The 27,852-nt window shown below is 44.6% G+C and overlaps 1 protein-coding gene across 2 annotated transcripts in view; it reads left to right on the top strand.

The window, feature by feature from the left end:
• CENPE (centromere protein E) overlaps nt 1–27,344 on the top strand; it is a 206,619-nt gene extending 179,275 nt beyond the window's left edge. For both annotated transcript variants that reach the window (XM_069743668.1, XM_069743664.1), the window contains 13 exons: nt 635–799; nt 1,622–1,786; nt 1,894–2,109; nt 2,369–2,593; nt 2,677–2,886; nt 7,904–8,104; nt 13,187–13,390; nt 14,162–14,274; nt 14,380–14,477; nt 14,567–14,723; nt 16,788–17,302; nt 24,886–24,930; nt 27,003–27,344. In XM_069743668.1, coding sequence (XP_069599769.1) covers nt 635–799; nt 1,622–1,786; nt 1,894–2,109; nt 2,369–2,593; nt 2,677–2,886; nt 7,904–8,104; nt 13,187–13,390; nt 14,162–14,274; nt 14,380–14,477; nt 14,567–14,723; nt 16,788–17,302; nt 24,886–24,930; nt 27,003–27,103 — 2,415 coding nt within the window. In that variant the 3' untranslated portion in view covers nt 27,104–27,344. The remainder of the gene's footprint in view (nt 1–634; nt 800–1,621; nt 1,787–1,893; nt 2,110–2,368; nt 2,594–2,676; nt 2,887–7,903; nt 8,105–13,186; nt 13,391–14,161; nt 14,275–14,379; nt 14,478–14,566; nt 14,724–16,787; nt 17,303–24,885; nt 24,931–27,002) is intronic.
• Nucleotides 27,345–27,852: the final 508 nt, after the last annotated feature.

The following is a 27,852-nucleotide window of genomic DNA, read 5'->3' as shown; positions in this document are numbered from 1 at the left end:
AGCTGTCCCCCCAGTGAGTGCCCATGCTTAAAGAGGACCTTTCACCAGTTTGAGCATGTTCAACAGGCCACATCATGGCATAGTGGTTGCAGAGCTGATTAAACTTTTATTTTTAATTTCTCAGCTTGTAAAGTTTAGGATAGAATTTGTTGTAGTTCACCCTGGGTTACCAGAGATTTGTCTCTAAGGGCGTGTTCTTTTCTCCTCTGCATGACACTGTCTGGTTACAATTGGTCAACATCAAGCAGTGGAAAGAAGTACACACCCCCTAGGGACATCTGTGGTAATGCCCAGATGAAGATAATACAAATTGGGTCCTCTTTCAGTCTTTGCTTTCACCCATTTCTGTTTTGGTTTGTAGCAGCTTTTTTCTTAATAGAAAAAAAAGAACTAAATTATATTTCATTAAGTTCACATGCTAATAGTGTGTACATTTTGCAAACCTACTATTTTTAAAACGATGTAAACATGACCTCATGTAGATGAATTCATGCACAACTTCTACATTTCTGGAATACAGAGTGAAGATTTTTGTGAATGGATGGAAGCTAACCTAACTCTTCTGGCTTTTCCTATGAAATCATTGTTTTTCTGATGCAAAGATGCCATGTTAACTGTCTTAACTGCTTGTTAGGTTGCAGAGGTGCAAGATGAGCTGATTACTTCTCAGAAAAAACTCCAAACAGTGATAAAGGAGCGTGATGAGAGCCGTGAGCATCTACTTGAGAAGGTCAATGAAGTAAAAGAAAGGTTACAAGAAATCTCTTCTTTGCAAGAACAAATGCAGCAACTGCACGAGGTAATTCTGTTGCATGTTGAAAATCCTATAGAACTGGTGGAACTGATGAGATCTATTTTAAACATTTTTGTAGGAAAAGCTTCAGTAAACCATTCATTGAAATCCTAAGTATTTTGTGAGCATATAAGTCCAATGGGTCCTATTCGGTGATTGACAGCCGTTCTACATGCACTGACGCACAGAAAAGACTAAATAGGACCACCCAGTGGACTAATCTCTTCACAAATGCCAGGGATTTCAATGCATAAAGTAAGTTAAATGGACTCTTTCCTGACAAACCTATAGATCATTCTGCTCAGCTTTTCTCCATACCATGCTGTTTATAGATTGGACTGGATGTATATCTATGTCTGTAGTGCAGTAGTTTCTTCCTGTAAAGTTTCATCCTATTAGTATGGCATATCACTTTACAATCTGTGGGAGTACAACTTCTGGGATCTTGCTGATCCTCAGAATGATGAGGCTTCAGTGCTGCTGTCCCTTTGCTTGAATGGAGCTGTGCTGCAGTCTCCCTGCACAGTGCGGCCAGGGTGCTGCTCTGCAGGAAAAGACTGTATGAGCCCCCAGAGTTGAATCTGCACTGTGACCCATTCATAATTGAGATTGTTGGGTTTCCCATAGACTTTACTCCCATGATCATAGAGTAATTGCATGCAATAACAGTACGCCATCACTTCTTCAGGTTGGAATACCCCCCCTTCTTCAGGTTAATTATGTTTGCACAACAGTAATTCCAAAATTACTGCGATTTGTTAGAACAGAATTAAATCTGCTATATTGGATTGCATTTGTTGTGCTGATAATTTAATACTTTTAATCCAGGAGGTGAAAGCCGAAAAGAGGAAGAACTTTGACTTGTTAGAAGATGTGGATCTTCTGGAGAAAGAAGTCAGAGCTCTGCGTCTAATGCAAAATGAGCCTGTACAAGAAGTGGATGAACTAGCTGGGTGTACTGAAATTTTGGAAGAAAAGAATAAAGAATGGAAGGTAATATAACAGGTTGGGTTGTAAGACATTATTTACTAGGAGTTGGCTAAATTAAATGTAACAATTTATCTCTATTTGAAAAAAAATAAATAAATTTTTTTTTAAAGGATCTCATGGTTAAAATTTACACAGTTTATTCAGATCATCACAGCTCACTGAATAACGTCTCCTGGGAGCTCCAAACTATGACCCAAGCTCAAAATCAATCCATGAGCACTGTAAAAGAATCTCTCTCATCAACTTTCTCTAGGACGTTTGGAAATCTGCAAACTGAACATGTCAAGCTAAATTCTCAAATGCAAATGCTGCTCAATAAGTTTAAGGTATGGTCTACAATGGTTTGAGATCTAAGGGTTGTTATGCCAGTCTCGGGAGGTACGGATTGTCCTTGCAGAGATTCAGCTGACACAGGAGTGTTTTTTTGGGAAAAGCCTTTTATTTGTGCACTATTCACAGGCAGCCCAGATTTTGAGTGCTGTAAAGTCACATCCAGCTTTTACACTGCCAGAATATGTAGGTTACACACTGAGCAGCTAAATGAAGTTGGTCTACAGATAGTTTTGTAACTTATTTATTTTGTAGGTTCTATATAAAAGTGCTGCGGTCAAGGAAGAACATTACAGTTCAGCTGAAGACTTTGAAAATGAATTGTGTGTACTGCAAAAGAAAAACGATCAGCTCCTTCTACAGTGCCAATCGCTTGAGCAATGTGGCTCAAAATGGTCAGAGACCGTGGCGGAGGAGCTTAAGTTCTGTGAAATCGAATTTATGAATCAAATGATATCCAAGAAAGTAGATGTGCTAAAGGTGTGTATGCCGCTTGACAATGTTTTACAAGCTAAGGTTTGCCACTTTGGGATATTTTGCTAGTTAATTCTTTCCATGTCTAGAATGTTGAAGGTGGCTTTTCTGAAGTCCAGGTTGTTCTAAACAGTATAGAAAATGAGCTAAAACAAGAAAAGAAATGCAAAGAAGAATTTATTGAATGGCTAAGTGAATTTCAAAGCTTACATTTTGATGCCAAAAAGCTCAACGACGGCGTACTTCAGGAGAACAGGCGGATTGCTGGAGTAATTCAGAATTTAACAAAGAAACTGAAGGTAAATCTGAATTTACTGAAACTATCTTTCAAATATATATATATATATATATATATATATATATATATATATATATATATATATATATATATATATATATATATATATATATATATATATATATATATATATATATATATATATATATATATATATATATTGTATTCTGTAGGGATTCCTCACTGGCAACAATTGAGGTGGGTACAGACTGGATGTAGTTTAATAAATCTCCGTTGTTTTGCATCAATGTCCATAAATCCTCACAGAAAAGAAACAGCCTTTCCTTGGCACAAAAGTAAAATTAAAACAGTCCTCGGTACAACAGACAGGCTGCGCCATTAAAGCACAGTAACTTCTGGTCAGACTTTTCATAAGACAACTTTATTCATCCTTCCACGCACACAGCCCCCAGTGAGGAAACCCCCGCTGCCTTAAATAGTCCATTCCAAGTCCTGGAACTGGAGATAAGGGAGCAGCCAATCCCTCCCAGCTGTAATGTCCCCTTCTAAATCCCGTATCAAAAAATCCAGGCCCATTAAAACATCTCTCGGCTATATATCTGCTGGAGTCTACTTCTTTGGGTCTTACTTTTCCTCCAAGGCTTGGCACTTTGGAGCCTTCTCTGGGGGACACAGTAGACCGTGTGTGTGTGTGTGTGTGTATGCTGCTGCCACTAAGAGGCTGACTTGATGTAAAGTTAGCTCTTCCAAATCAGGTTACACCCACCAACTGGCATAAAGCTAAGCAGTAGGAGAAGCAAAAAGAGAAATTCAAAAAGGTCCAACATTGGCACAACAATGGAGTGAGAGATTTTTAAGGTGAGTACCCAAATTCCTCTTATCTCTATCGCTTCATTGAGGGACACTGTAGACCATAGGATGTCCTAAAGCAGTCCCAAGGGTGGGAGAGAACACTCAGAACAGGTCTAATACTGGGTGACTTCCGCTAACAGAACTTTGCTACCTCTACCTAAGCTTGTCAGCCAAGGCATACATATGGAATGTGGTCCTTCAAGCAGCCAAGGAAGCACCCACTGCGTGGGTGAAGGCTGTGTATTTTGTGTTTGATACTCCAGGATGGCAGAGAGGATCTAATGAGCGACTGTGGTATTGGGGGCTGTAAGTCCCCTGCAGTTACCCACATCAATCGCAAAAAAGAATCTGGCTGTTTGAAATATGCTGTTAAGGAAAATAGAGACACCGAGCTCTAACCAGATCCAATTTGTGGAGGAACTCTTCCCAAGATGGACAGAAGGATGCTAGGACTATGTCCTCATTAAAGTGGAAGGGGGAGACCACTTTGAGGGGAGAAAGGAGGGACCAGGATGCTCACTACTTTGTTCTGATGGAGGAAAAGGGCGAACAGTCGGATAAGGCCATCGGCTCTAAGACACACCTAATGGAGATGATCCCCACCATAAAATCAACCTTCCAGGACAGAGAAACATCAGAAACGGGCTCTAAAGGGGGGCCTTGAAGTGCGTTGAGGACCAGATTGAGGTCCCAAGGATCTACATGAGGATGATGTGGAGGAACCGAATGAGCGACTCCATGCAAGAAGGTTCTGACTTGGGAGCGGGAAGCTAGATTCCTCTGAAATGGTATAGAAAGAGCAGAGATCTAACTCTTGAGAGTTGAGAAAGACCTGACATAAGAAATGCCAGGAGGGAAGGGAGAGGAGGAGGAGATGGGGGTTGTCTTTGTACCAGCAAAATAGGAAGGAACTGTGCTTCCTTGCTTTAATCGTGGTCTGAATAATCTGGCTGGAAAACCGACATCTGTTAGGACAGCTGCTTTACAGCCATGCCATTAAATTGACCGTGAATTCTGGTGGAAGAGGGGACCCTGGGGAAAAAATGTCTGGTCGACCTGGAAGCTTCCATGGGGCATCTGCGATGAGGTTGACCACTTATGCATACCAAGCTCTTCTGGGCCAGTCGGAAGCCCTGAGGATGACTGGTACCCATTCCGCCTTGATCTTTAAGCCTGGGGATCAGAGGTGGAAACTGATAGGGAAGGCTGAACTGAGACCACAAGGCAACTAGGGCATCTGAGGGTCACGGGACCTGGGCATGAAGCAAAGAACTTTATTCACCCTGAATGCCATCAGGTCAAAGTCTGGTGTGCCCCACCTTTTGACAGGTCTGCCTGTCTGTCCAAGGAAAGGCCCTTGCGACTTAGAAACTCATCTGCCCAGTTGTCCAAACCGGGAATGTGTACTGCTGATATCGTTGCAACTTTCTGCTCTGCACATGGCAGAATATGAGGGACCTCAGACAGGACCGATCTGCTTCGAGTTCCACCCTGATGTTTGATATAAGTGATGGCCATGGCATTGTCGGACTGGATGAACACTGGCTGGCCCACTAGGAGTTCTTGCCAATGTAGGAGAGCAGCATAGATATTCCTGAGCTTAAGAATGTTGATGGGAAATGAGGACTCCCAAGATTTCCAGTGCCCCTAGACTGGGAACTGATGAAACACTGCTCTCCACTCAAGCAGGCCAGCGTCTGTCATGATGAACTGCCACCTTAAAGGGAGAAATTATGTCCCAGGATAAAGAGCATATACAACATGCGGGCTAGAGCAGGTTTATATGGCAAGGAAACTAATTGCAAAGCCCTGGCTCAGAATGTACCGACTGAAGAATTTGTTAATAAAACATGCTCACTATTGGTCATGGAGAGGGCAGTATATCTAAAAGAAATAAGGAGTCATGGCCTCAAAAGCTGATGAAGATTAGCCTATGCTTTCTGTGCATCCCTTAAGTCTGACTGTCTGTATACCACTTCTAGAGTGTTTAGCAATGAACCATGGGGCTCTCTGGTGTGAATAATGAAGTCGCAGTAAATTAAACCTGAGAAGAGGTTGGGAAATGCTTATATGTCTGACAATTCTTGCCTCGATGATTCTCCTGGTCTTTTTGTGTATTGTAATGCACAGTTTGCTCTCTATGTATTTTGTAAGAGAGTGGGGTAAGGGGTTGGAGCAGTTTTCTTTAATGCTTTTTTTTTTTTTTCTTATGAAAAATTAATGAAGACACAAGATTAAAAACCATACACACACTTGCTTACAGCTACGTCAACTCGCTTATTGAGATCTGAGCAAAGTCAGTCTTTAAGGCCGGTTAAACACAACCATGACGCACGAAGCAAGTTTTGGTCTTGAAAAATGAGTGATTTTTAAAAATGTCCCCATTTTGTATTTTGGCAGACTTGATGCTTGCTTTATTTGTAAGTATTAAATCTGCTAGAATGCAAAGTAGAAAAAAAACATTCTAAATATTGCTCTGATTTTTCAAGGCCAAAATTGACATCGTTTTTAGATTACAAAACCTGGCCTGACCGCCCTGTCTCCTAACGTCAGTGAACTGCCTTATAGATGCCAATTTCTCCATTCCCACATTGGGGGACACAGGACTGTGGGTGTATGCTGCTGCCACTAAAAGGCTGACACTAAATACAAAAAGAACTGGCTCCTCCTCTGCAGTATACACTTCCCACTGGCTCCGGATAGAACCAGCTTATGCTTAGTGTCCGTAGGAGGCACACTGGGGTCTGTTATTCAGACCATGCTTTTTTATCTTTATTCTTATATTTTTAACCGCTTTGGGGGCAAGAGGAAGACTGGGGCGACGGACCCTTTCAAGGGTCCGATCTCCCCAAACACCGTCACGCCTGAGGCCCTGCCCACTGGTCTCCTAATCTCGGCGGCGGCCATCTTCAGCCCCCCTAATGCTGAAGGGACAGCGCTGCACCGCTGGGGACATGGGCACAGGACCTGGGTAAGTGCTCTGCACACTGCCGCAGGTCCCCGATTCATATAGCCACCAGACGCTCCGCTGAGACGGGCTTTGCGGACATTACAGCCGCACACAAATTGCTCTGCTAATTTTTTGGCCGCACACAAAGTGCCTTGCTAACCTTGCAGCATATCCCTGCAGTATTTTTGGAGGTTAACAGGGTAGAACCTGTCTCTACTTAAAAGCTCCAAAAAGTCCTCAAAAACAGTGTTTTTCACTTCTTGCACCTCCTGTCAGGCTGCGCTACCAAGCGGGCATACTGCTCAGCTCTGTCATGCTAGTGACCCTAAATGCGCTCAGGAGCCCCCCACCGTGACCGAGCCCATGGTGACCAGTCCCCCTGAATGGGCTTTGTCACTCTTGCAATCTATGGCTTACTTGACTAAAGTGATTGAGCCCCTCCAGGATCCATCCAGAATCGGGACCATTAATCCGCCTGTCTTAAAAAATTCCCCTACAGCAGGGGAACGATCGGCCTGAGTTTACTCTGTTATGTTGTAATTTCCCACCCAGGGACTGCTTTGGGATGTCACACGGTCCTGTGTCCCCCAATGTGGTGATGGAGAAATAGGGATTTTTGTGTACTCGCCATAAAATCCTTTTCTCAGTCACTCATTGGAGGACATAGCACCCACCTTTTTTGGCCTGTTGCCTTTGAGTGCTATAGTTTTGACATGTTGTACCTACGGTGAATTTTTTTGTTGATCTACTGCTTGGTCACTGAATTAATTCTATCTGGAGCCAGTGGGCGGTGTATACTGCAGAGGAGGAGCTATCTTTCTTTATTTACTTAGTGTCAGCCTCCTAGTGGCAGCAGCATACACCCATGTTCCTGTGTCCCCCAATGAGTGGCTCGGAGAAAAGGATTTTACGGTGAGTACACAAAAATCCCTTTTTTAACCATTGCATTGTTTTTTCATGAATGTGTGACACTGGCTGTAGGGTTATTCTCCTCTTCAGTTATCAATGTTCCTGTGGGACACCCCCACCGATCACTAGAAGAGGGTTCTGAAATGCCCAGACAGAATGGAGTGGGTGACCAAACCTGCACACCACCGCTTAATTCATTGTCTATGGGACTGCCGGAGATTGCAGAGTACCGCACAAGCTTGTTGTTGATGTCCATAGACAGAAACTAACTTGGTCATGTAGATTGTGGAGTCAACTACTCTTTACTATTTGTCTCATGAATGGTGACCATTTATTTTGTTTGCAGATAATTGCTCAATCTAAAACCAAGCATGACACCATGCTATACCTCAATTCTCTGAAAGCAGAATTGCATGAAAAGAAAGAAAAAAATATGGATTTGTTGCAAAGGATGCAGAAAATTGCCCCATCTGGTGATTCTAGCATGTTGGAGGAGGAAAACGCACGTTTGTGTGAAACTCTGAAAAATGTTCAGGGGGAATTAAAGGTATAGTATTTATAACCACTAGTAAAGAGGATTTTTTTTTTTACCTGGGCACTGCTTGTGCAAGCCTTTACTGGACAGTGCATGGGTTACACATGTCATCAATGGTTAGTTTCTTCAGGTGTCCTGACCCTACGCCATAGCCTCAAAACTCAAGGATTGTTTAGGTGCAATTGAAATATTAGTGAAACTTTTGAAATTAAAATATTTGTGAAACTTTATGCTAATCCATTTATATTCTACAGAATTGGTTGTATACTGGCAGGGCCGGCTTCAGGTTTTCATTGGCCCTGGGCGAAAGAGTCCCGGTGGGCCCCTTTAACACATACTACAATTCATAATGCACCGATACGGCAGAGAAATATACAGGTCCTTCTCAAAAAATTAGCATATAGTGTTAAATTTCATTATTTACCATAATGTAATGATTACAATTAAACTTTCATATATTATAGATTCATTATCCACCAACTGAAATTTGTCAGGTCTTTTATTGTTTTAATACTGATGATTTTGGCATGCAACTCCTGATAACCCAAAAAACCTGTCTCAATAAATTAGCATATAAAGAAAAGGTTCTCTAAACGACCTATTACCCTAATCTTCTGAATCAACTAATTAACTCTAAACACATGCAAAAGATACCTGAGGCTTTTATAAACTCCCTGCCTGGTTCATTACTCAAAACCCCCATCATGGGTAAGACTAGCGACCTGACAGATGTCAAGAAGGCCATCATTGACACCCTCAAGCAAGAGGGTAAGACCCAGAAAGAAATTTCTCAACAAATAGGCTGTTCCCAGAGTGCTGTATCAAGGCACCTCAATGGTAAGTCTGTTGGAAGGAAACAATGTGGCAGAAAACGCTGTACAACGAGAAGAGACCGGACCCTGAGGAAGATTGTGGAGAAGGACCGATTCCAGACCTTGGGGAACCTGAGGAAGCAGTGGACTGAGTCTGGTGTGGAAACATCCAGAGCCACCGTCCACAGGCGTGTGCAGGAAATGGGCTACAGGTGCCGCATTCCCCAGGTAAAGCCACTTTTGAGCTACAGAGAAGCAGCACTGGACTGTTGCTAAGTGGTCCCAAGTACTTTTTCTGATGAAAGCAAATTTTGCATGTCATTCGGAAATCAAGGTGCCAGAGTCTGGAGGAAGACTGGGGAGAAGGAAATGCCAAAATGCCTGAAGTCCAGTGTCAAGTACCCACAGTCAGTGATGGTGTGGGGTGCCATGTCAGCTGCTGGTGTTGGTCCACTGTGTTTCATCAAGGGCAGGGTCAATGCAGCTAGCTATCAGGAGATTTTGGAGCACTTCATGCTTCCATCGGCTGAAATGCTTTATGGAGATGAAGATTTCATTTTTCAGCACGACCTGGCACCTGCTCACAGTGCCAAAACCACTGGTAAATGGTTTACTGACCATGGTATTACTGTGCTCAATTGGCCTGCCAACTCTCCTGACCTGAACCCCATAGAGAATCTGTGGGATATTGTGAAGAGAAAGTTGAGAGACGCAAGACCCAACACTCTGGATGAGCTTAAGGCCGCTATTGAAGCATCCTGGGCCTCCATAACATCTCAGCAGTGTCACAGGCTGATTGCCTCCATGCCACGCCGCATTGAAGCAGTCATTTCTGCCAAAGGATTCCCGACCAAGTATTGAGTGCATAACTGAACATTATTATTTGTTGGTTTTTTTGTTTGTTATTAAAAAACACTTTTATTTGATTGGATGGGTGAAATATGCTAATTTATTGAGACAGGTTTTTTGGGTTATCAGGAGTTGTATGCCAAAATCATCAGTATTAAAACAATAAAAGACCTGACAAATTTCAGTTGGTGGATAATGAATCTATAATATATGAAAGTTTAATTGTAATCATTACATTATGGTAAATAATGAAATTTAACACTATATGCTAATTTTTTGAGAAGGACCTGTAGGTATAGTACAATGCCAAAGATTTCACTTCTTACATTACATGAGTGATATCTATTGTGCATTCTATATTGGCTCAGAAACCGGACAGTATAGTCCTCTATACAGAATAATGAGCCCCATTTATTGCTCCAAACAGAATGAGCCCCATATATTGCCCCAAACAGTGAGCCCAATATTATGCTCCATACAGAATAATGAGCCTCATATAATGCTTCATACAGTATAATGGGCACCACAGAGTACTCCATACAGAATGAGCCGCATATATTACTCCATACGGAATTGACCCCATATAATGCTCCATACAGTATATGATCGGCCCCATACAGTATACTGAGTCCCATATATTGCTCCATACAGAATGGGCCCCATATGATGCTCCATACAGAATGGGCCCCATATAATACTCCTTACAGAATGGGGCCCATATAATGCTCCTTACAGTATGATTGGTCCCATATAATGCTCCAAAAATAATTGGCCCCATAAGATGCTCCATGTATAATGGGCCCCATATAATGCTCCATATATAATTGGCCATATAAAATGCTCCATATATAATTAGTGCTATAAGATGCTTCAATATGTAGCAGTATATGGGGCCAATAATATGAATTGGCCCCATATAATGCTCCCTATAGAATTGGCTTCATAAGATGCTCCCTATATTATTGGCCCCATAAGATACTCCATATAGAATTAGCCCCATATAATGCTCCATATAGAATTGACCCCATTAAGAAGCTCCATATGGAATTGGCCCCATAAGATGCTCCATATTAAATTGGCCCCATTAGGAAGCTCCATATAGAATTGGCCCCATAAGATGCTCCATATAGAATTGGCCCCATTATGAAGCTCCATATAGAATTGGCCCCATAAGATGCTCCCTATAGAAATGGCTCCATAAGATGCTCCCTATATTATTGGCACCATAAGATGCTCCATATAGAACTAGCCCCATATAATGCTCCATATATGGGCCCCTTCTGATGGTCCCCATATATTGCTCCAAATATAAAAAAAAAAAAATGAAATACTCACCCCTCGTTACTTGAAGCTGCTCTGCTCTGGACTCCTCAGCGTCTGCGTCTTCCTACGCTCTGTGCTGCGGCTGCTCAGGCAGCGGGTGCGTACTGGTGACGTCATCTCGCCCTCTGACCTGAACGTCATAGTCAGAGGATGGAAGACACCGCAGCACTGGAACAGGGAGAGGCAAGTATCGCAAGTGCCGGAGCAGGCGGGGGTTGCACTCGTGGTGGCCGGCACTATAGCGTGCCGGTGTTCCCGATGGCGAGTGGGCCCCCTGCCTGCTCAGGGCCCCGGCACTTGCCCGGGTGCTGACGCCGGCCCTGTATACTGGGCATTTATTATTCTCTCCCACCTCTAATAGAAGCTACATTTTAATTTGCTTTTTTTTTGCTTAGTGCATGCAATATTTCACAAAGGTAAAACCTAAATGATGTGGATTTTGTAGGAGCATGGAATTCAACGTAGAAGTGCAGAAAGAAAGCACAACAGATGTTAGTGTTCTGAGCAATACCCCTTAGGGTTTGTTCACTCATTAAGTTTTTTTGCTTGTAAAAAAAAAAAACTGCAATGTTTTTAATTGTACCACAAAATGAAAAAGGCTTTCTGAAATCTCATGCTGATGCTGCTTTTTTATTAATTTCCTTGCAGATTTGAAGCCATTTCATGTCAACCTTCTGCGTTTTTGCATCGTTTTTCACCAATTTAAATGAATGAGAAAATAGATACAAAAACACGTGTATTTTATGCAGCATTTCTTTTCCTGCCAGCACTCCAGTAGCCGGTTTTTCTGCTGCAAACAGTAAAGTGTGCATGTACCCTTACTCTTTGGCATGTCATATTAGAAGCATTCGTTATCTGTTTGTTAAACAGGTCGGCCATTTTTTCTTGTTTTAGCACATCTCTTCAGCATAGAGTTTGAGCTCAACAGGTAGAAATGTATGCACTTGCACGCCTTGGCATGCTATAAATGAGGTTATTAATGGTTGTCTGAGGAATGTTCTGCCAAAATCCTCTGCTGCCAGCTCCTATTGCATTGTCGACCAATGACATCCCAGATGTGCTCGATGAGGGAGAAGTTCTGAGATGCTGCAGGCCAAGGTAGCATGTTCAGGCCATTCAGGCTGCTCAAAGTAACACAAGCAACATGTGGCCTGGCGTTGTCATTTTGGAAAATTAGCTGTGCCACTGGTTCCATGATTGACCCATTCTGTACTGCAAGTGAAATTGGACATCGTATACCAAATTTATGGCAGCAAATCATGTCTACCCATACAATCAGGAGGCTTTTGCACGACATTGGGCTACGAGCCATAAGGCCAGCTACATATGTTCCATTGGCCTTATGTCATTGCTCTCAAAGTCTATCATGGAGCAAGATGGCAGTGGAGGCTGCAATGTACAATTTATGTCGATCCTCTTCGCCGATGAGTCCTACTTTTGCCTTGGACACAATAATAACCAAATATTAGTTGGGAGACTATATGATCTGTGCCATGAGGATGCATTGATTTCCACAATTCCATGACAATAATAATAAAAATAATAATAATAAAAATAATAATAATCTTTATTTTTATATAGCTCTAACCTATTCTGCAGCGCTTTACAGTTTGCACACATTATCATCGCTGTCCCCAATGAGGCTGACAATCTAGAATCCCTATCAGTATGTTTTTTGGAATGTGGGAATAAACCGGAGAACCCAGAGGAAACCCACACACACAGGGAGAACATACAAACTCCTTGCAGATGTTTTTGAGCAGTCAGTAAAGTTACCATAATTGTATTAAATTAGTATCAATTACACATGAAGATACTTTCCTTATGGCTACTTCTATAAGGTTCCTAAGGGAGTTTCCATTATATTCATTATAATGCAAATTAAATGGTATTTCTAATTAACCGCTAATGTGGCGAACTTGTTTTTGTCGAACTGCATTATTATTGCACTAATCTTAATTCTGCTCACTTGCCTGTTAGGAATCATAGGGGCTTTGCGTTGAGTGGTTCTGTTACAGTGCATAATTTAGAAGCTTTTTGAACTAAATTATGCCTGCCAACAACATTTGTTGGTGCCCTAGAGATAATTGTCTTAATTGGGGTTTTCCAGAAAATGCAGTGCCGGATCCAGGACTTGGAAAAGCAGCTGAGTGCTGTTGAATCAGATGCAAAACAAAAAGAACAAAGGGCGTTACTGCTCGAAGACAAGCTGCGCTCCAAGGTCGCAGTGTCGGAGCTTTCGGAGATGCAGGTTACGGTGAAAGAAAAAGAGAAGCTTCTCCAAGCAGCACAGAAGGAAATACAGATTCTCCAGGTAGTATCCACATTATCGGAATGTATTTTAATAGCTGCTTCATTAATTATTGCTTAGCTGTATTGTTTGAGGCACAAATTATAAGCAGTATGAGCTTTAAGATTGTGCTTATATAAGGAGCGGAAGACCTAGTTTTCCTTTAGAGGTTATCCAGTACTTTAACATTGACGACTTTATCCTTGGGATAGGTCATCAATGTCTACCGACTAGTTGTTCTCTAGGTTGGCAGCGGCCGAAAATGCACAATTTACAAACCTGCTCCTTCTACTGATGGTGTCCGCGGCCAAGTATCACATATCTTCCCCCTATTCAAATCAATAAGGAGCAGAAGTGCAGTACTTGGCTGCAGACACGTAGCTGCTCAGTCTACTGATAGTAATTGACAACTTCTGAGGGTGCTGGGTGTCGGATGCCCACCGATCCGAAGTAGAAGTCATCAATGATAAAGTAGTGGAACCTCTTTAACAGAAATTAGTCCTGGTGTACAGTGGTGGGCATGATCAGTGTGCACATGGTGTATTAAAGCGTGAGGCTGCAGGGAGAATACAACATAATTTTATCCTTGCAGCCGCACTTCCAGTTAGACTAATGCACATTTAAAAAATGCTGTTTACCTGCAGCATATAGCTAATCTGCAGGTAAATACAACAAGTTTGTTTTTTCAGGTAATTTTGCTTCATCTGTCTTTTAGATATCTTGAGAAAAGTTAATTTACAGTTGTGGACTTTTTGTGTTTTTTTTTTTTTTTTTTTTTTTTTTTTTTTTCATAAGGAAAAGATCTCCAAAGGTGCAGCACCATACAAAGAAGAAATAGAAAACCTCAAATCCCGAGTCGTATGGGTGGAGATGGAAAGGGTGAAATTCTCAAAATCTACAGAACAGCAGTAAGTACTGTAGACTAAAACATCTTGATGTGTTGGTTGTACATATTTACTTCTTAAATACCCTTTCGCTTTCAATAACTTAGACTAAATGTGTGTGCCCTCTAGAATATCCTCTTTAAAAGCTTCTGTTGAAGACAAAGAAACGCGCTTACGAAAGCTAAAAGAAGAGCTCAGACGAACCCAAAAAGACACCGATACGTCCAGTATGTAGACAGAGCTTGATACTTGCCGTGGACGTGGCTTTATAATGCCTGAAAAATGTGCAATACTCTAATAAATGTTTTTCCCTCAGTTTGTTCCACCAGTTCAACTTCCCCTCAATACCCTCTGACATGTGGGGGTGGAAGTGGCATTGTGCAGAGCACGGCTATGCTTATGCTTCAGTCACAAAATGCTGCATTAAAGCGAGAAATTGGACAGTACAAGAAAAAGGTCCACCAGCTTTCAAGGTATGGCTGCTATGTCTCATGCTCATTCATCTACCTGGTAAGTCTGGTTGGAGCTGGGGACTTGTTCTCCAACCATAGATCAGGAGTGTTTCTAAAATGCAAAAAATATTTCCACTAAACTGTCCTTAGGACGCATTATATCCAAAGGCAGTGCCACAGGAAGGAGCACGAATATCACTGATACAGTCACACTCCTAATGTGCACTTCCTTCATTACACAAGTCTGAAGTTGTTACCCATATGTACTTCAAACCCAATGATTTTGGCGGGATTGGCTGACCATCTAATATTTATGGGGTCCTCCAGACTCTCCTATGGCAGTGTCTTAATCCCCCTCTTCCTCCTACATGTATGGACATTTAGCTGAGCTGTGTGGGAGAAGTTGGGAGAGATACCCAACAATTATCTGATATTAAGACAGAACTCAAAGCTTTTTTTCTGGCAGCGGATGTCAATGAAGATGAGGATTGGGCATGTTGAATTTCGTCTACCCAATCCTGGTAGATGAATGGTTGTCAGAAGTGTCTGGTAGTGACTCACTGCGTGCAATCTTTTTTTTTTTTTTTTTTTTTTTGGTTCCATAGGAAGATCAGCCAATTTACCCTGCTTATAGGAAACGAGGTGTTTTTAGAGTAGCCTGTCACATCACTCTGCCACCAACACCCCTAATTGGACCACTATATGACATGCAACCACATTTCCGCAAAGCTTCCACTTTGCAACCACTCTGCCCAGTACTTTAAATTGGAGGAGCGAGGGTATATTAGTATGTTCTAGAAATGGCTGACACAATCTGTTCCACAGCAGAGCTGTGTAATTTCTGCTTATTCAGCTGTGCTTTCTCTGAACCTAACAGCAGGGCTTATGTTCCGTTATTTATTGTCTACAGAAAATGGTTGTAAAGTCTTCCTGTGCTCCATTTAAGATTTCAGGGGAACTGCCAAAGATGGTTTAAAAAGGCCCATTAATGTGAAATTGAGGTTTTATCGCTCCACCTCAGCATAAAAACAGCTGGCTGATATTTTTCGTCTTAAAAGGAACCTGTCACCCCGTTTTTTGAGATTGAGATATAAATACTGTTAAATAGGGCCTGCGCTGTGTGTTACTATAGTGTATGTAGTGTACCCCGATTCCCCACCTATGCTGAGAAATAACTTACCAAAGTCGCCGTTTTCGCCTGTCAATCAGGCTGGTCAGGTCGGGAGGGCGTGTTCACAGCGCTGGTTCTTCCTCAGCTTTACGTTGGTGGCGTAGTGGTGTCCGCACGTTGAGGTGACTAATCCACTGTGGGCACGTGAACAAGCAGCACGCGATCTGCGCTGTCATCCCTTTCGTCGGTGGGGGCAGCCATCTTCCTAGGGCCGCGCGTGCGCAGATCGAGTGCTCTGCTGCACGGGGCTTCAGGAAAATGGCCGCGGGATGCCGCGCGTGCGCATTAGAGATCGCGGCGGCCATTTTCCCAAAGCCGAGTTTGCATCTCGGCTTTGTGAAAATGGCCGCCGCGATCTCTAATGCGCACGCGCGGCCATTTTCCTGAAGCCCCGTGCAGCAGAGCACTCGATCTGCGCACGCGCGGCCCTAGGAAGATGGCCGCCCCCACCGACGAAAGGGATGACAGCGCAGATCGCGCGCTGCTTGTTCACGTGCCCACAGTGGATTAGTCACCTCAACATGCGGACACCACTACACCACCAACGTAAAGCTGAGGAAGAACCAGCGCTGTGAACACGCCCTCCCGACCTGACCAGCCTGATTGACAGGCGAAAACGGCGACTTTGGTAAGTTATTTCTCAGCATAGGTGGGGAATCGGGGTACACTACATACACTATAGTAACACACAGCGCAGGCCCTATTTAACAGTATTTATATCTCAATCTCAAAAAACGGGGTGACAGGTTCCCTTTAACAGCCTGCAGTCTTTAGAGTCTAATTCTGGCCTTGTAGTTAGGGCCTGATTTTATAAAGGGTTACTCACTGAGGACAGTAGCAAGTTGCATTTTCTGTGGAAACCACAATTTAGATATTTAAATGTTTTTTTTCTTCTGTATTCCCTCCTTTTACAGGACTATATCCTCTTGTGAAGATGAAGTTAAAAAGCGGAAGGAACCATCCCCAGAGACCCCTACTCCCCTCCTTAGTTCATTACATAGTGATGAAGTCATGTGTCACAGCAATACTGACCCTTATAGAACAACACTAATGTCTCCTCCACGCAAGTCTGAGATGCCAAGCGGCCATATAGCTTCCCAGGCCAAAACAGCGATACATGGAGACAATCAACATCTTCTAAGTAAGATTGATGTCCACAAACTTCAACCAATGTCTCCAAATAAGATGGAGCGGCACAGTGCCCCGGTCATGTCTCCAGATAAAACCAGGCTTTATGGAAAGCGGCCTTTTTCTCCACTGAAGACCGATGGCCCCTTGCTCAGCACTTTAACTGAATCGCCCCCCAAAAAACATACCATGCCGGAAAAAGTAGACTCTCCTAAAGAAAAATTTTTTGATGTGAGATCGAAATCTTTACCGTACTGCCCAAGCAAGTTTTTTGATAACTCCGCCCTTGGCACTTTCCCAGGTAATTGTGATGTCTGAGCCGGTTATGTCTTTGATAATATGGTTTTATGTACAATATGTGGTCTTCTCTTTATACCACTGGGATCCATTAATTGTATAGGCAGGTTTAGTCAGAAATTTTTTAGATGTGTAAAAAGCTGTCTGATTGGGCAGTAAGAGAATTATTGACTTATGTAGGCTTCCCTAGTGTGACTAAAGTGTATTCGTAGCTGACCTGAGAATCCAAGTTAAACCTTGTACTAAACTTTTCCCAACTTTAGGACAGCCTAACGTGATCACTTTTGAGTATACAAGCTGGCTTTTGATATGGGTATATATACATGCCATATGATGGAAAACTGCAGCTTCATTTAGCCACTATAGGGAAGTACAGCAAAGGTTGTCTTTTAATACAAGGGAAAGTTCTTCGTGTACTGTCTCAAAGGAAGTCTGCTGTTACTCTGTGCCGAATCGTGACCATGTGCGCACTGCCCACTCTCACTGGTAATACAGGGGAATCATGACACTTACTGGACACATGAATGCGATTTGTGTACCTGCGGTCACATGCTGCCCAGCCTCTCGCAGTAGAGACTTGAGAGAAGCACAGGGTCCTACTCACTTGTGACCGCAGGTATATAAAGTGCATGTGTGCAATCTCGCACACCGTTTTTATTTCACCTTTCTGCTGCAGATATTAGTATTTGGCACCTAATGAGTTATCAGGTAGGTTTCTCTTTTAATTTGGGGGCATGTACTTACTCATGAAGATATTATGGGGGCGAGGTCTGTTTCTGCCAAGTTGCTGCTTACTTGTGGTTTAGCCTGTGTACAAAGTACAGTCCCCAGTGAAACCATCTGATAACTTATGTTAAATAAAGGGGTTTTCCCATGAATTAAGTTAATTATAATCATTAGATGTTGGAATAATAATATTCACAATTGGATGTGTTTAAAAAAAAAAAAAAATCCTTTGCTGAGAATCTTATAAATGTGCCCCTGTTGTGTACTGTGAAATGTCTGTGTCTGACCGTACAGGGACATGGTCTAATCATACCACATCTCCTGAGCAGGGGGGGAAGCAAAAGAGTATACAGACATTACAGCACGGGATCACAGCTGATTCTTTTCTGTGAGGTAAAGGAGCTGTGGTATGATCAGACCATGTTCCTGTACAGTCAGAAACAACAATCACACAGCAGGGGCACATTTATAAGATTATCTCAGCACAGGAACATTTTTTTAAACACATCCAATTGTGGAACTTGGTGTTATTCCAGGATCTAGTAAGTAAAAATAACTTTTTGTTCCAAGTGAGTGTTAACTCATTAGGTACCCAATACTTTGGTCTCTAAAATCTCCATTCCGCTCTGCAGCCTGTTTCCAATTGAGCATAAAACATTTGGTGAATGGTCCTCTTACTCTGTCGCCTCATTGGGGGACACAGGACCATGGGTGTTATGCTGCTGTCCACTAGGAGGCGACACTATGCATAGAGGCTCCTCCTCTGCAGTATACACCCCTAGTCGGCATCGGCCTTCTCCAGTTTTTGCTTAGTGTTGCATAGGAGGCACACCTAAAATTTTTTTTTTTTACTCCGTTTTTTTCCGACGGATTACAGATGAAGAAAAGTGGGTCTCCTGCGAGACTGCCAGCATGGCTCTTTCCTCGGCCCCCTATTACGGGATACCCGGTTGAAGTCGAGATGGCTATTCCCCATGTCGCTCCTTTCCCAGTCCCTCGGGTGCTTGTTCGAAGTCGAGACCCCCCCCCCCCCTCCTTCCCCAATTCCTTTTGGTTTCTGGGTTGAGGTCGAGGTGAGGATAAAGCCCCCTGATGGTGACAGCAGCACCCTCCCTAATCCCCCTTTGGGGGCATTAGGTTGAGACGACGCCTCAGGTAGGGCGTATACAGGCAGCACTCTGCGCCTGCATCCAGGGACCCCAGCCCAGCTGCGGGCTCCAGTCGGGGCCGGGGTGAGTACAGGCAGGCATGACACATCTGAGACACAGGGCGCCCGTGTCTCTGCGGCAGCACCGACTCTATACTGCCTCAGGGGGACCCCTCACCGAGCCCCCACCTTCCGCTTATAGCCCCACCGCTATCCTGGCTTTAAATTCGGGGGGTCCGGTTCAGATCCGACCCCCTCCCGGACTTCCGCTCCGGCCTGGAGCCTTTCTAGGCATCAGGCATCTAATTTAGGCTGCGGCTTAATTTAGCCTAATTTAGGCTGAAGCTGCCGCCTCCTCTCAGCCCCTGCCTCACCCCAAGCCTCCCCCAGCCCGCCCCCGGATGGCAAATATGACACTCTACAGTGTCATAGAAAGGGCGGATCGAAACAGGGCGCGTTTTTACACAACTCTGCTGCCCTTTCTTAGCTCTCCGCCCCTTCTCCCCGTTCCTCTTCTTCACGGCGGCCATGTCTGCTGCAACAAGGATTAACCCTGCATCTCCCAGTCAGCAGGACCAGGCGAGCGAGTCTCCGGGGGGCACAGGACTGTGGATCTTCGGCGCTGGACCTAGGGGCAAGCTGGTGGGGTAAGATCACAGCTGGGTTTTTTACTCGGTTGTGAATCCATATTCCCTATAAGGCTCCCCTATAGGTTCCTCTGCATAGCCACCCCTATAGGGTCCTCTGCATAGCCAGCCCTTCTGCACTCTGTGCACCATGCCGGGCTCAAGGTCCAAGAGAACCAGGCGGGACTGCTATTATGCATTCTGCACAGCCTGCAGGACCGCTCTCCCCAGTGGCAGCATGTACCCGCACTGCCAGGACTGCATCCAGACTACTGTGTCAGAGCCCCAAGAAACCCCTGCCAATGCTTCGGTGTCTAATGCCACGCCAGAATGGGTCACTCAGATGTCGCAATCTATGACGCAGTCTATAGATAACTTAACCTCCACATTGCTTCAGGCTCTGCAGAGTCATGCCTAGGCTATGACTGTTACCCAGCAAAGGGAGAGCTTGGCTCCAGGAACAGGACGACCCTGGCACATCCACGTCTAGGTCAGGATTCAAGCGGACCCATAGGTCAAGTCCATCTGCGTCATCCCATAGCACACGGTCATCCCCATCTAGGGCGAGACACCGTAGTTCCAGGTCATCTAGACCATCCCCTTCCAGGGGCAGACAATCCAGATCTCTGCAATCCCTGACCAGAGAAGGCCTCCGCCCCAGCTCACCCAGCAGGGGACGCCTCAGTGATGCACAGGATTCGGAAGGAATCTGTGACTCCGACTCAGACAAGGAAATGGAGGGGTCCCTGATCCCATCCCCCCCTAGCAATACAGTGCTAGTTGAGGACATAATCTCTTCCATCCATCGGGTGCTGGACATTTCTGATCCGCCACCAGAGGCCCCAGAACACAAGATTTCCTTTGAAGGACCTCTGAAGCTGCCTAAGGTTTTCTCTAACCACCCAGAGTTTAAGGCGATCCTTAAAAAGCCGCCCTCACAGCCTGAGAAGTGGACCCTCCAGTCTCTAGACTAGCAGCACAGACCCTCCTTTCACTGCCAGATAGCTCAACCCTCAGGGACGCAGCAGACCGGCAGGTAGAACGCATGGCTCGTTCAATTTTCAAGGCTGCAGGGGCATCCCTGGCTCCCGCGTTCGCTTCAGTTTGGGCTGCCAAGGCCATTCTGGCCTGGGTCCAAAATTTACAAGCTGGCCTCCAAGCATCCGCTCCTGAGCTGTCCGACCAAGCGGTTCAATTAGCAGTTGTAGCAGATTACATGCTTCATGCAGCTCTGGATTCAGCAAGGGGTGTAGCGGGGATAGCATCAAACCCCATCATATTTTGGCGTATCCTCTGGCTGCGGGAATGGAAAGCAGACGCAGCCTCAAAGTCCCTCACGCACCTCCCCTACTTCAGGGGGAGAATTTTCGGTGAACAGTTGGACACGATGATATCCACCGCCATCGGGGGTAAGCGTACTTCTCCTCCCCAATTGAATCCTAAACGCACCTACAAGAAGCGTAACCAAACTCTATTCCGATCCTTTCGGAACTCCTCGGGCTGGTCCGTCTTGCGTCCAGCACAAAATTGTAACCATTCCCCATGCAGGGACAACTCGCGATCGACGCAAAGGTCGGACAAGACCTGGCAGTCAAAAGCAGGCCAGTCTAAGCCCAGAGGGGGAAAATCTCAGACTTTCTCCTCATCATGACTCATGGACTCTGGAAGACACCACACCTGTAGGCGGACGACTTTTGCTCTTTCATCAAGTCTGGCTGCCTATTACAGAAGACGGGGGGTCAAGGAACTAGTGTCTTCTGGATACAAGATAGAGTTCACCTCCAACCCCCTGGACCGATTCTTCCTCTGTCCCCCCAAAACCGCCAGCCAAGGCTTGTGCCTTCCAACAAGCGGTCTCCTCGCTTTTTCAAGCAGGAGTCATAGTACCGTTCCCCACGGCCGAGGGTTCTACTCCAATCTATTCGTAGTCCCCAAGAAAGGAGGCAGCGTACGGCCCATACTGGACCTAAAACAACTCAACAAATATGTACGGGTTCGTCACTTCCGCATGGAGTCCCTTCGGTCCATCATTGTGTCCGTGGAGAAGGGAGAATATCTTGCCTCCATAGACATACAAGGCGCATACCTGCATATACCGATTGCACCTGCGCATCAGAGATTTCTCAGGTTCGCAATCGACCAGGACCACTACCAGTTCGTGGCTCTTCCGTTCGGACTCGCCATGACTCCCAGAGTGTTTACCAAAGTCATGGCAGCCACCATGGACGTCCTGCACTCCAGAGGCATAGTAGTCGTTCCATACTTTGATGATCTCCTCAAGGCTCCCACCTTCAAGGACTGCGAGCTCGGCGTCTCAATCACAATCGACACTGAGTCACATGGGCTGGTTAGTCAACCTACAAAAGTCATCACCAACCCCGAGTCAGTCTCTGACCTTCCTGGGAATGCTAATCAACACCTCCAGGGGTCTAGTGCTCCTTCCAAGGACAAGGCACTGGCTCTCCACCTAGGAGTTCGCACCCTCCTCTGCAAATTCCCTCGATCTCACCGGTTTGCCATGAGTCCTCGGCAGGATGGGGACAGCAATAGAAGCGGTCCTATTTGCCCAGTTTCACCTCTGACCTCTCCAACTAGCCATTCTCAAGTCCTGGGACAGGAACCCCTTTTCTCTCGACAGGGAGTTCCAGCTAACGTCGTCAACCAGGATGTCCCTGCACTGATGGCTCAAGCCAACCTCACTAGCAAAGGGGAAATCCTTTCTCACAGGTCAATGGAAGGTTCTGACCACCGATGCGAGCCTGACTGGTTGGGGTGCGGTGCACCTACACCACAGGGCAAGTGGTCCCCAGTGGAAGCGACCATGCCCATCAACATCCTGGAAATTCGTGCCATCCTCCTGGCATTGAGGGCCTTCCATCACTTACTGGCAGCGCAGCCTCTCACATCAGAATACAGTCGGACAATGCCACGGCCATGGCATATGTGAGCCACCAAGGGGGGATCCGCAGCACCCAGGCGATGCGAGAAGTGTCACACATCCTCCACTGGGCGGAAGACACAGGGTCGGTTCTCTCGGCGTTCCACATTCCGGGTGTGGACAACTGGGAAGCAGGCTTCCTTGGCCAACAAGGAATAGACTCGGGAGAGTGATCTCTCCATCCCGAAATTTTTTGCCAGATCTACCATTGCTGGGGGACCCCGGATGTGGACCTAATGGCATCCCACTTCAATGCCAAGGTCTCTAACTTCATGGCCAAAACACACGATCCGTGGTCACTCGGAGCAGACGCTCTGGTTCAGGACTGGACCCAGTTCCAGCTTCTGTACATTTTTACACCTCTCCCCCTGATATCCAGAGTGGTGAGGAATTTCAAGAAGAGGGAGTTCCAACCATCCCAATCGCACCGGACTGGCCCAGACGTACGTGGTATGCCGACATCGTACAACTTACAGCAGACGCCCCCTGTTGCCTCCCCGACCGCCCGGATCTTCTATCACAAGGCCTGTTCTACCACCAGAACTCAGGGGCCCTCAATTTGACGGCGTGGCCCTTGAAACCGGAGTTCTAACCCAGGCAGGGCTCTCGCCGGACGTTATTAGGACCATGATCAGGGCACGGAAGCCAGCCTCTGCCAAGATCTCTTACCGTACCTGGAAAGCTTTCTTTACCTGGTGCGAATCTCGTGGCCAGACCCCATTCCCTTATTCCCTCCCCAAGCTACTTGGTTTTCTCCAATTGGGTCTGGAAGCCAGGCTGTCCCTGGGCTCGCTAAAGAGCCAGGTGTCAGCCCTCAGTGCTTTTTCAAAGGCGCATTGCTACCAAGCCCCAAGTATGGACATTCATTCAGGGGGTTTCCTGATTGGTTCCCCCCTACAGACGACCACTAGAAACTGGGACCTCAATCTGGTCCTGACAGCATTGCGGGAACCACCCTTCGAACCCCTTAAGAAGGTCCCGCTCTGCCTTCTATCCCAGAAGGTGGTTTTCCTGGTGGCAATTACCTCGCTACGCAGGGTGTCTGAACTGACAGCACTGTCCTGCAGACGGCCCTTTCTGGCTTTTCACCAGGACAAGGTAGTTCTCCGTACGGTCCCTTCCTTCCGAAGGGTGTGTCCAACTTCCACCTCAATGAGGAAATTTCTCTGAATTCCCTTTGCCTGGTCCTGGTTCATAATGGAGAAGGCTCTGCATATGCTTGACCTTGTCAGGGCATTGCGTATATATGGGTCTAGGACTGCATCCTTCCGGAAGTCTGATTCTCTTTTCCTTCTTCCGAATCGCAGCCGCAAGGGTCTGCCAGCTTCCAAAGCTACCCTTTCCAGGTGGATCAAATCCACCATACAAGAGGCCTACCGCCTTAAAAATTCTCCTCTTCCAGCTGGTATTACGGCACACTCTACATGGGCGGTAGGGGCCTCCTGGGCCTTTCGGCACCAGGCTTCGGCACAACAGGTGTGTAAGGCGGCCACTTTGACTAGCCTACACACGTTTACTAAACACTACAGAGTTCATACCCAGTGCTCAGTGGACGCGAGCCTGAGTAGATGTGTTCTGCAGGCGGCGGTGCCCCAAGTGTAGGGGCCTGTCTACACAATATTAGTCCATTGCTTCCCACCCAGGAACTGCTTTGTGTCGTCCCATGGTCCTGTGTCCCCCAATGAGGCGACAGAGTAAAGGAGATTTTTGTGTACTCACCGTAAAATCTTTCTCTTAGCCTCTAATTGGGGGACACAGCTCCCACCCTGTTGCCCTTTCCGGGCCGCTGTTACTGTTGAGTTCTCATATTTGTTTTCTTGAGCTCGTACATAGTTGAATTCTTATAGGCATGGTTGTTCATGTTACGTTCCTCCTAATGCTTTTGCACAAAACTGGAGAAAGTTGACGCCGTCCAGGGGTGTATACTGCAGAGGAGGAGCCACAGTTAATCTTTTTCAGATTATGCATAGTGTCGCCTCCTAGTGGACAGCAGCATAAAACCCATGGTCCTGTGTCCCCCAATTAGAGGCTAAGAAAAAGATTTTATGGTGAGTACACAAAAATCTAGGGTTATAGGAATACAATTTTATTAAGACGGAGGGTTATGTATCCGATTTATATTAAAAATGGATTCCCTGTGTCATTGACAGGTCTCTGTATGCCACCTTCAGAAAGTAATACTAGCGAAGAATCTGGTAATGGTTGTCAGATAGTTTACCTTGCACTCTGTCAAGACCTCACCCATGCTGAAACTCTAAGGCTGCATACACACACCCATAGTTTTTTATCCACACGGTTTTTTAAAAACTGATCCTTGAGACTAATTCTCATCTGTTTTGCAGATCAATCTGGGCCATTAATCTATGGAGATCCATTAAAAATAGATGACCACCTTTATCGTCTGTTTTATCCATTTTGACTGATTCTTTGCTGAGAGTCATTGTTGATGGAGGAACGAATGCAGATGTGAATGTAGTCTAATAACTAGTCGCCAAATGGAGGACACTGATTACACATTTGTAAAAAATGTAGTTTTTTTTTTAATTGTAATACTACTAGTTATTTTGTATTGAACATGAGTAACTGGCTCAGAAAAGGGTGTAACTGGGTGTATTACTGGCACCGGTCTGATATCTCAGTTGTGCAGTCCCACATATGTGGATCCAATCGTTTCTGATGCCTTATTGTTTTCAATGTTGCAGAAGGTTTGGTCTTGACATAAGGCAAGTTTTACCACTTCATGTTTGGGTGTATTGTGTAGGTGGAGTGGCTTTTCTTACACTTTTTGAGCACATATTAATGAAAATATGAGCAGTTGTAATAGAGCCAACAATTCATCATTTTGCGATTTATTGATGTCCCTCTTCTAAATCTTGTTTTCTGGTATTCCCTGACTTTTTTCCGACAAACTCTTTAAAATGACAAATTTCCTTCATGAAATTGGCACAAAATCAACAATGCTCTTTAGTTTTATTTGTTGCCAATTTATTTGCAACTTTTTTTGAACGAAGTCCACAAATCCTGAAGTCGATCGTTTTGTCCAAAAATTTGCACCAAATTGAACACTGTTACAGAAACCTCACTCCAGGCAAGCACTGAAGTGAGATGCACCAAAGTGACACGTGGTAGAAGTCGCATTTTATTTACTGCATGTGTTTAAAATATTTGGATAAGCAAAGTTGTAGAGAAAAATAAAAAAACTACCGAAACATGAAGCCTCTAAAAAGGAATTCTGAAAAAAAAAAAATTGGAGAAACATGTAGCTTTACTTATTTGGGGTCCATAAATCAAGGCCCCAATTCATCATTCATCTGTTCCTTTCCTTTTATGTCTTGTGTTGGTTGCTGTTTTTGCGCCAAATTTGGCACGATGTCGCAGTTGGTTTATGAATTTGGTGCAAAATTTAAAAAATGGGCTTTTTTACGGTCTTAAGTAGCATAAAATGCACACAAAAATCTTGTGTATTCAAAAATACACCAGGGGAATACTGGAGTGAAACTGCACCAAATTCGGCAATTGATGAATTGGGCTAAAACATCTGGAATTGATAGACTCCGCCCAGAAAGTGGAAAAAAAAAACAGCACACACAAAATAGACTTCAAAAAAGGTGCGAAAATTGGGTGGAAAAAAAGGTGCAAAACAGAGTTAAACACAAAACCGACGCAAAGGCAATGATCACTTGGGGGTCCAAGTGTCTGATAAAGGTTCTGTTACAAAGGCAATTGCTTCCTCCATTTGTGAGCTATCCACTACAGGACAGACCAACACTTGGGGCCCCAAATCATCAAGACCTGCATGAGATGTGCTGGAGTCATGAAGAGGTGTATGGCTCTTAACGAATCGGGAGCGTTGGATGATTGGCGTGTGCCTTGACATAAGGCAACAAGTCCTATTCCAGTACCCAATGGTGTAAGATTTGTGGATTAGTTGTTGCCACCACTTGTTATGATTTTGACCAGGGGATCCATGCCACCGCTTTAGCTTCTCCCACTTTTTCAGAGCTAATCCAAAGTCATAAATCAAGTTTTGTCAAAACTCAATGCTTTTTCAGAGCTTTTAACACCAGAATATGGGCGTAATAGCTTTCATGAATTGGGCACAAGCTTTCCTCCCAACTTGTGCCGTTCCAGTGATGGTGGTGTTGTGTGTTGGAGCGTACCGTCATCACTGGCACTGGAATGGCACCAGTCTGGAAATTTGTGTGTTTTTTTTAATTCTCGCTCTGCCATCCTTTATAAGCTGACACGTGTCCTTTTTCTTTTGTAGACATAGATTTTTCTGCTGGAACTACTGCTGATAGTGCCATCAATGACTGGTGGGATAGAACTGGAAAAAATGAAAAACCAAATGACTGTAAAACATCTTGAACTTCTTTCCACGAGCCATACCCAGACGTTTAGTGTCTGATTACAACAGACATGTGCTGCATACGTGTGACGTTTGTGCCCTGTAACCTCAATCATGATTTTATTACTAATCATTGCAGAAAGTAATGGTCTTTAAATATAGGAATCTGTAAATATGTTTTCCACATTGGTAAATATCTTTTAGATTTTGTCTGTCTTTTCTAATGTTATATTAATGTTTAATAAAAAAGCAATGTCTGAATATGGCTCTTATTTTATTACATTCTGCACTACAGCACACTTTTTGTTTCTTCAGAAGTCTTCCTTTTAAACAATGTGCCAGGCCTAGAAAATCTTTGGCCTGGCATTGGCTTGGGTAAACGTTGAGGTGCTCAGTGTAGCGCCATGCCATTGCCAGGAGAAGTAGGAGGTAATATAATGAGGTGGAGCTAAGGCTATGCTCACATATAGTTGTTTTGTTTTTTGGGAGGGGGTGCCTATAAGTTGACTTTTTTTTTTTTTTTTTTTTTTTTTAACAGTAGTTGCAGAAGCTATGAGATTTCGGAAATCTAATGCATACGCTCTCACTTTCTATGGGTGACATAACATGGAAAGAATTGACAGATTTCAAAATTGCTGCAGCTGTCCAACTCGGTCAGTACTGAAAAGGTGGGAAAAAAAAAATCACAGGACAGCTTTTCCTGAGGTGTTTGCTGTGTTTTTGGTGAATAAAACTAACTTTAATAAACATGTATTGTGGACAAAACGCA

The sequence above is a fragment of the Ranitomeya imitator genome, chromosome 1 (assembly GCF_032444005.1).
Source record: "Ranitomeya imitator isolate aRanImi1 chromosome 1, aRanImi1.pri, whole genome shotgun sequence".
In the NCBI taxonomy this organism is placed as follows: domain Eukaryota; kingdom Metazoa; phylum Chordata; class Amphibia; order Anura; family Dendrobatidae; genus Ranitomeya; species Ranitomeya imitator.
This window is presented reverse-complemented; position numbering and strand designations above follow the sequence as displayed.